Raw genomic sequence first — 9,104 nt, 5'->3', positions numbered from 1 at the left:
CGGCGGCAGCAGCGCTCACGCCCCGACCCGTCCTTCCCGTTCCGTGCAGGGGACCTCGTCTTGGACGGCTCCAGCACGCTGACGCTGCTCACCCCCACCCTGCAGCACCTCACGCAGGTCTTTGAGCAGCATCTGGGCTCCCGTAACCAGAACCGCGGCTTCGTGGCCCTGCCCTCGCACCCCGCCGAGACCGCCGCCATCCTCCAGGCACAGTTCCTCTTCGACGTCCTGCAGAAGACTCACTCCTTGAAGGTCCGTACGTGCTGGGGCCGGGGGCACCGTAGGCCTGGCCAGTGCTGGTGGTGGGCACGGCTGCCTGCTTCAGTGTGCCCACTGGCCCCGTCCTGCGTGCGTGCTATGTGGGTCAGACAGCTGCCATAGGACTGTTGTGTGGAGCCCTAGTTCGGCGTGATAACGTGTAGGCACTCCAGCTGGGGTCAGCCACGCAACTCAGCAGAAAGTTTTCTCAGGGTTAAAAACAGGGGCAGCAGGGCTTAATTATGTTCTGACCTTGGTGAGGTGTTGACGTTGTTGGGAAAGCGATTATTTCCTGGAACGACTGAGCAATTTAGGGTATCTGGCAGCTGAGTGCAGCTGACTGTTCCCTGAATGATGATTGATCTGCATGAGGCAGCAGAGCCAGGAGGTTTGAGCAGGGCAGTTAGACATGTACACCCACTACTCTGAGACCTGCTTCTTACTTCTGAGTTCTACATGTTCCTACCCAGGCAGTGGTTCTGGCTGATCCGTTTCACAGCATGAGATATTGCTAATAATGTGTCCTCGTTAATTTTAAGAAGGCTATAACAATGATAAAAGTATGGAGCTAGGGATTCTTCAGAGGGCTCTTTGAAAGGAGGCATGTGCTACATGGTTATGCATGGCACAGAGGCACTGCTAGGAGGCCAGCAGAGGCGAAATGGGCCTGAAAAGGGAAGGGAATTGGCACCTGTTTTTAGGTTCTGCAGTGATGCTCGGGAGGTGTGGCTGAGCACTAGGCCTGCGATGTCTTTAAAAGAGTTTTCTGCATGAGATAGGTTGGAGAAATGATCTGAATGTTGCTGAGAGGGTTTTGTAGTGGTGTGTTGAGGGTGGAGATTGGAGTGGGGATTGTGGAGAAACATGGGTCCCCTGTCAGGAGGAGGCAGGAGGGATGCTGCAGTCAGGAGCATGTTGTGGTGAGTACTTGTGTTAACCAAAAAATGGACTCCTTCTGTGAAAAGCCTGTAAAGAAAGGGAAGCTAGCTGTTCTGGTGTGGTAACAGGTTTGCTTGAGGAAGCCAATTTGTATCAGCCTGGTCAGATTCTTAGGGCAGTGGAGGGAGAGGAGTTGGTCAGGACACAGAGCAGGGTTGCCATCTGAAATAAACTTTGGTAAAACTGATCATCAGAGCTTCCCAGTGCGAGCTTCCCCTGCAGCTGATCCTGCTCATCACGGTGCGTTAGTGCTGGCAGGCAGCGGGCAGTGATCCGTCGCCACCAGGGCTGCAGTTGTGGCAGCAGTAGTGGTGAGGGGGCCTTGGGGTGCCTGTTCTGCACGGGATGAGTCACTCCTGGGTGAACGTGGGCGTGGCTGGCGAAGGTGGGTCTGCAGTTGTACCCTGGTCCTGGTGCCTGCGATGGAAGCATTAACTACTTCATTACTTGCTTTGTCTGAAATACTGTTTATTCACTGTCCAAAGCCTGTGGGTGCACTACAGCGTGCAGAGAGGAGGTCTGCAGGTACCTCAGCCTGCTGTTGGCGGGGCCTTGGAGACCGGCTCTGTTTTCCATAGTATCTGCTTGCCATTTGCCTTATTTGGCCTGTTCTGGTGAAATGCACGTGCACGCCTCCCACTAGTGGGCCAGTTCAGCTCTGTAAACATAGCTCCAGCAGTTAGATTTGCCTTTATTTAGTAGATGTGTCAGCGGTGGCTGATGAGGAACCCAGCTGTCAGACCTCCCTGTGGTTCTGGGAAGTGGTGAAGCCACGTGGGCAGGGGAGAAGAAAAGGATCTGTCAGGCTGTGGTCTTGTGCTAGCTAATGTTGACCTCTGTTGAATGTGGGGTCAGGAGACAGTGACTATACCAGCATCATGGGAGAGCTTCTTAGTGAACACCCAAGCTGGAGGGGGGGATCTGTTCAAGGGGGCTGCCATTAGTGTATTGGGAGGGAGGTGTTGCAGCACAAATGAGCTTGATAGGAGGCTTGACTTCTTTTCTGATTTCTTTAGCTTGTTCACGTTCCAAACTGTGTCTTGCAATCTGCTGTGAAGATCTTCCCTTTCAAGTCCCTCCGGCATCTGGAAGTAAGTAAAGGAGGCAGAACTGGCTTTGAGTCTTTCTGTTTGGCTTTTCTTGACTTAGTGTTGTGGTTGCAGAATGCCTCTACTCCTGGGTAGGCTTTTGTGCCTTCCCTAGAAGGCTGAGTCTAAACTCCTTCAACACTTGTTTGGGGTGAAGCTTGGATGTGAACAAAGGCTCGCGAGTGTTAGAGAGGGAATTTCCTTCCAGCAGGGAAATGGCAGATCCCTTGCAGAGACAGGCCTTACAGGCCTGGTAGCTTACACTGTAGTTTTACACTGTAATAATTTCTTTACACTCTGATATTTTGTTTTATGTTGTCCTTACTTTCTCATTGCTGCTGCAGTTGAGGTCTGTCCCTCCACACTGCCTCCGGGGACTGCGATTTGTCTATTCTCAGCTGGAATCTCTGACCTGTTGCAAATGTGTCAATACACTAGAGGTGAGTGTCTCTACGCAGCTCGTGGGGAAAATTGCAGGAGAAAGGCTGTCGTAATGCCACAACCCTTCACAAAGGGAAGACGTAGGAGGCAGTGTTAACCATTTTATCAATCCATGTTGTATATGACTTTTTCTCACTTCCCCTTTCTGAGGCCTTGCTCCAGATTCAAACAGTGTTGAAGTATTCCCTGGTTGGACGCACATGTGCTCTGTAGTCTCCTCTTTATCTGCTTGAGAATTCCTGGCTCTGGCCAGTATTACTATCAGCTAAGTCTGATGGTTCTATGTGTCTGGCTGTTTCCACATTCAAAGGCCTGCAGCTGATCAGGGTTTATGTGCTTAAATTGGAGCTGATTGTCAGAAGGAGTAATGTGCCCCAGTGTCTTGCGTGCACTGGTGCCCAGCCGGTTTCTGAGACATGAAGCTCCAGCTGCAGAGAACTGAACAATGTGGGCTGTACTAGCCGTAGGGCTCTGGGCTTCTGCCTGTGGCACAGAAACAGCTGCCTGCTGGGCACAGGGGCTGACAGCAGGGAGTGCTTTGAGGGCTTCTTTTGTCTGCCAGAGCACAGGTTGGCCAGGGTGTGTGTATCTTACTTCTGCTTTGATGGAGGTCTGAAAATTATTTTGTGAGTGTGAATCTTTATGCTTAGTGTTCAGGGGCTATGAATTGTAACATGTTGGGTTAACTATTGCCACTTGACTGTAGGAAGCAAAAGCATCTCCCCTTCATTCTAAATAGATAACTGTGGAATTCCCACAACCTCCAAATACTGGAATTAGTGACATGAAAGTCATTACCTCTCTAGGCAAGGCAGGGTCTGTAAGGCACAGCTAGCCTTGTTCTAGGCTAGCTGTTCTCCTGTTCGTTTACTGTTACTGTAACAGCTAGTACTCGCCAAAGAATGGCTCCTTGCTTCTTCCTAGGAAATCATTTCAGCATGTGGTGGAGATCTGAGCTGTGCTCTCCCGTGGTTGGAATTGCAGACTGTGAACTTCAGCTATAACTCCATCACTGCCTTGGATGACTCACTGGTGAGTGGAGCATCCTTCCTGTGTTACTGGGGGGAAAAGAGGAGATAATAATGGCCAGGAACTGGGCACTTCTTTACTGATGCTGCTAGATCTGTGTGGGAGGGAGTGACGAGTGTTAATTTTGCTGGCCTCTCCCAGCAGGACAGGGTTTCCATGCTGCAGTGGAGACATTTTTAGGACCTGATCTAATATCTTTTTGTCCTTCAGCAATTACTGAATGCTTTAAGAGTCTTGGATTTGAGTCACAACAAGATCCAGGACTGTGAGCACTATTTAACGGTGAGTGTCGTGGGCTGAGCACTGGAGTTTCCTCATATGGAGAGGACAGTGCTGAAGTGCTTTAACCATTGACCACGTGCCTGCTAGGTGAAGTACTACAAAATTGGAGATGTAGCCCAGCACGCACGTGATTTAGAGCTAGTGCTTGTTGTAGGTGCAGCCCCTGTGCCACTGCTCAGGGCAGAGAAGGGAGTGTTGCTCCTCTGCTCTGAGGCAGGAGAGCTCCTGTGTGCCTCACTGTGTGTGTCACCCGTGGCTCCGCGTGGCCGAGCGATAAATGCGGCGGCACGCACGGTGTGTGCTGGGCGTGCGGTCACACCTGCAGCGCCTGCTCCATTCTGGCCAGGACCTCGCTGTAGGCTGTGCAGCAGGTGGAATTGTGTAGCCAGGCGTGGGGCTGTAGAGACTTGCTGTTCACTTTGCCCAGACTGCCAGTAGGATTCCCTTCGTGCTCTCGGAAGTCTCCTGTTAGTTACTTGAGAAAGGTGGTGGTCCCTAGGGGTTAGCAATGAAATCTGTGCTCGAGTGGATTGAATCTGCTTCTTTTAAGAGAAGCTATGAAACAGCTGTTCATGGGCTTGGTGGGGGTCACAGTGTATCATTCACCATCATCTTTGTAAAGGTAAGAAAGGACTTCACTTGGTAGTTCCATCCTTTTGCTGAGGCAGGTGATCTAGTCCTTTCCTGTTGCTGAAGTTGTTGAGGCAGGAGAAAGCTGCTCCTAGTAAATTTTGTAAAGCAGAACATGCTGAGCACCCCTAGACAAACCACTCAAAATGTTAATGGCAAAGTATTGCTGCAGAAGTAGTCTTAAGAAACTCACTTGTTGGTTGACCTTTGTGGTATGGAAAAAATGGCAGGGGTGAGCGCCCTGTCTCGAGCTGAGGGTCAGGCTTTGTGCTAAGGTCCTAACTGATCCATTGCTCCTCTTCTCTCTGAACAGACCCTTACAGAGCTAGAGTACCTCAATCTGGCTTATAACTTCCTGTCCAAGGTGCCAAACCTTGGCATCTTCAGCCGGTCCAAGCTGGTGACTCTGATCCTGCGCAACAACGAGCTTGACAGCATTAATGGTGAGCCCATGAGGGAGGAGCATTTATGAGTTTGAGACCTTTTTCTCCTACTCGAGGAGGAACAGAACTGGAAATCTTGAGCACAGTTATTTTTACTAGGATGCAGTTTGGGGGAAGGAGGGTAGGTTGGAATTTCCTAAGTTACACTTTCTAGCATGCTGATGGCTCCTTGCTTTGTTTGCAGGGGTTGAACTGCTTTTGAATCTGCAGCATCTGGATGTGGCCTATAACCTGCTGCTGGAACATGATCAGTTGGCACCATTGTCCACTCTGCACTGTGTAAAAAAAGTAAGCACAAAGCCTGATGGGTTGATAGATTAAAGATATCCTGGTTAGGGGGTGCAAGGTGGAGACTATGTGGTAAAAAAAGAGTTTTGAAAGACAGTTTAACTCTTGAGCTCTTAATTGTAGTGTAGGAAGCTGATATGGGCCCCTTGGAGGCACCTGTATTCAGCCTTCATTTTGACTTCTGCTGAAGCTGACCTTTTTCCATATTCATCCCCTCCTCCTTGCTCTTCCTTTTCAATTTTAACACTGTTGAGATCAGTAAAAATCCTCCCCTAATCCTGTTGTGGATTGTGTGTTCAGAGAAGTCTGAAGGAGGAAAACTGAAGTCATTGTGGTGCTTGTGAAGGAAGATAGCCTGCAAAGGACAGTTCTGTCAACACTTCTCAGAGTCAGTACTGAAAAAGCACTTAATGATTTAGAGGCATGAGTCGGAAGTACTTTAATTTTCTCCTCTATTTGCTGAACAAATTTCAGGAAGCTTTGTAAAGCCGTAGTCCCCTCCTGGCTTGATCACTGTTCCATTCCAAGGAAATTTCCTGAGGCAGAGAGAAAACCTGGACCCTTCAGGCAGAATAGGTCAGTGTATAGAATACTGCTTCTAAAGACGGTTTCTCTATTTCCTCCATCCAGCTGCATTTAGAGGGAAACCCATTATGGTTCCATGAAAACCACCGATCCGCAACCCTTGTACATCTGTCTCCCAGGGCAGCCTCTTCCAGTGTGAGTATCAGCCATGTGCCTTCTGCCTCTGCTGTTGAAGGCTTTGGGTGTTCTGACACTCAGGGGAAAATGTGGGGAAAGAATTTCATAAGCCTAAAAATTTATCCCAGTGGTGTAACAGTGGTGATTGGTTTTTGTTTTGTTTTTTAACATGTAGAATCGTTTATCCTTAAAATTTTATGTGGTGTGCTGCCCAGGGTGGACAGAGTTGAATAGTGATCTCGGGTTCGCAAGACCGCAGATCTTAATACATCTTCACTGTCTACTTCATCAGTTTTCCTCACTGATGGTCCTAAAACATTCCTCTTTTTCTGCTAGATAGTGACTATGTAGCTGGGCTTTGCAAAGAAGGAGGTCACTGTCTTGGCCCACCTTTCCTAATTGCCTACTACTTTGGCAGCCCTGGCCACCTCTGTCTTTCTCCCCATCATTCTGGTCTCAATTAGGTGTTGTCACTGTTTCCCTTGTGCTCTGGTGCTTAGGTCAGTTCTTGGTAATCTGATTTTAAATAAAGAAGTCAGCAAAGAGAGCACTCTGGCAATTTAGCAAAGTGAACTTGCTTGCTGAAGGTCAGAGGTGTTCCAAAGCTGGTTTACCCTTTGTGCTACTGACATGGATGGATTCAGTGTCTCCAAACTGCATCTTGGAACAAGCTTTCACTGAGCTGGAGTTGCTGGAAGCTAGGTAGACTCAGGCTAGAAGTACAGTACAGGCTTTGAGGTGAAAGTGAGTACCTTTCAAAACAATTTGCACATTGTTGCAGCATAATTTATTGTATTTCTTCTGCGAACTCTTGGATACGTTTCTGGGAGTCATAAAGTCTGTAAACAGGAAAACCACAGTGATCCCTTCTGGCCTTAAATGCTTTTAGGTCAAGTAACTACAGCTAAGGGAGTGATGGATAGGCAGGAACAGGATTGTTTCTGGTAGTCTTTGCAGTTTTGTGCCAAGGATCCCAGCCTTAGGGTGGTCTGAACAGGGGCAGGAGTCAGCAGATGTTGTCCTGAGTATGTGCCAGCCAAATGGAATCTGACTACAAATGGGTCTCTAATTACAGTTCCTCTTGGATGGGCAGCCACTCTCTTCCTCAGACCTAATGGTAAGTACAGGTGCTGTAAACTGATCCTACTGGCTTTGGGAGCGGGAACTATTAACATGTTTTTGCATTGTCATGTGTCCCATGAAATGTGTTTAAGGGCTGCCTTGACTCTCTGACACAGTTCATTTTGGCTTGGTCCATGCTGATTCCTAGTGACCATTGGGACTGGCCAGTGTAACTTTTTCCATCCTATGTGGTTTTGCAGAACTTGGAGGCTTGCCTGTTTCCTCTTCAGGTATTTTCTGGCACTTGACACTTAATTTACAAATCAGCAAAACAAACAGTTACAGTTTCCCATCTGCTGTTTTTAAGAAAGGCAGAGAGTGAGTTAAATCCAAGTGGTCGTGATAAACAGTCCAGTCAACTAGGCAGCATCTGTTGTCACCACTTGGAGATGATAAACGTTTTGGGGTGATGGGCAGGGAAGTTGTCAGCCTGAGTTATGGCTTGGCTACCGTGTCTCCTCTTCGCACTCAGCAGGCACCATTCTCTTCTTTTGGCTTTTAAGCACCTCCCAACACTTGTGCAAAGTGTGTCACAATCCATCCACACTTCTACCTCAGACAAGACCGCACTGGACCGCAGTGCTCTCGACAGTTCCTGTGCTGCAGACTTCAGTGACAGTCAGTCCCCAGCAGAGAACGTGGCTGTCAGGCTCCCTCGGAAGAAAAGCAAGGTTTGGGACTGAGACAGCTTCTTAATGATGTAGCTGGCACGTTGGGTGGAGGGTCTGCCTCGACATAAAAGCTTCATGCAGTGAGATGTGGTCGTGTGCTGACTGTGTGGCAGTGAGCCTCTACGCTGCTGTGTGTTAGGAAGGGGCTAGGCTTAATATCGGTCTTGATGTACTGTCACAGATGTTGCATGGTGTGTTTCTGCACTGTAACAGCTATGAAGTCTTCAGCTTGGCAGAACCCCTCATTAGATGCTGTTTTGGTTGTTCTGGTGCCTCCAAACTATTCTTATCCTGTTTGTTCCAGGGAAAAGTCAAAGTGCGCCGAGCGAGCATTTCGGAGCCCAGTGACACAGAACATGAGCCCCAGGCTTTATCTCTCTCTGCTGGTGAGGCTTGTCTTCTTCCTCAGTAACACAGCAGCTCAACTGCCCATGAGCAGAGGAATACTCTGGCGTGGTGACTGTTTTCATGCTTCCAAAGATTTCTGTCTGCAGGCCTGGTTTTACAGCATCAGAAGGAGATGAAGCGCTTGGACAGCTTCAGAGATCGGTTTGGTGTTGACTGGCTGCAGTACAAGAGACACCTGGAGGAGCCTGACCAAGTACCTGTCATCTGCCGTAGCCGTTCTGCAGATGAGATCACAGGCAGACCTGCTGCAACAGACTTGCAGAGTGAGAGCTCTGACCCAGAGCAAGAAAAACACCAAGTATCCCAGGAAGAATCTTCTCCTCCTTTGGATGATACTGAGAAGGAGGAAGAGCCTGAAGTACAGCTGGATGAGCCTGTGGAAGGAGAACAGAGAGGGGAAGAGGAGGCAGATGAGCTAATGCTGGGAGAGGAAGAAGAGGAGAAACCAGAAGGTAAACAGGTCTTTTCACTGCTGTGCTTGCAGGCTTGGGCGAGGATAGAATGTCCTCCTAGAAGAAATGCTAAGGCATGTGTAGGACAGCAGAGTAATTCAGGACAGTCAGCACGGCTTTACCAGGGGCAAGTCCTGCCCACAATCTGGTGGCTTTCTATAATAAAGCAACTGCATTGGTGGACAAGGGAAGAGCTGTGGATGTCATCTCTCTTGACTTTGCCAAGGCCTTTGACACTGTTCCCCATGGCATCCTCATTTCTGAGTTGGAGAGATAGGAGTTCGATGGGTGGACTGTTCAGTGGATAAGAAACTGACTGGACCATTGCACCCAGAGAGTAGTGGTCAATGA

The 9,104-nt window shown here is 48.9% G+C and overlaps 1 protein-coding gene across 1 annotated transcript; it reads left to right on the top strand.

Moving 5' to 3' along the window:
* Positions 1-49: 49 nt before the first annotated feature.
* On the top strand, positions 50-8,753 carry LOC103768043 (serine/threonine-protein kinase 11-interacting protein-like; the record flags this gene model as incomplete). The annotated part of the gene is made up of 12 exons (XM_008935173.1): positions 50-252; positions 2,214-2,288; positions 2,630-2,725; positions 3,651-3,758; positions 3,966-4,037; positions 4,981-5,110; positions 5,295-5,398; positions 6,029-6,118; positions 7,176-7,217; positions 7,726-7,893; positions 8,198-8,279; positions 8,388-8,753. Coding segments are annotated over 12 exons (1,536 nt in total), but the record flags the coding sequence as incomplete, so codon positions are not given.
* Positions 8,754-9,104: the final 351 nt, after the last annotated feature.

The sequence above is a fragment of the Merops nubicus genome, unplaced genomic scaffold (assembly GCF_000691845.1).
Source record: "Merops nubicus isolate BGI_N331 unplaced genomic scaffold, ASM69184v1 scaffold53992, whole genome shotgun sequence".
Taxonomy (NCBI): Eukaryota; Metazoa; Chordata; class Aves; order Coraciiformes; family Meropidae; genus Merops; species Merops nubicus.
This window is presented reverse-complemented; position numbering and strand designations above follow the sequence as displayed.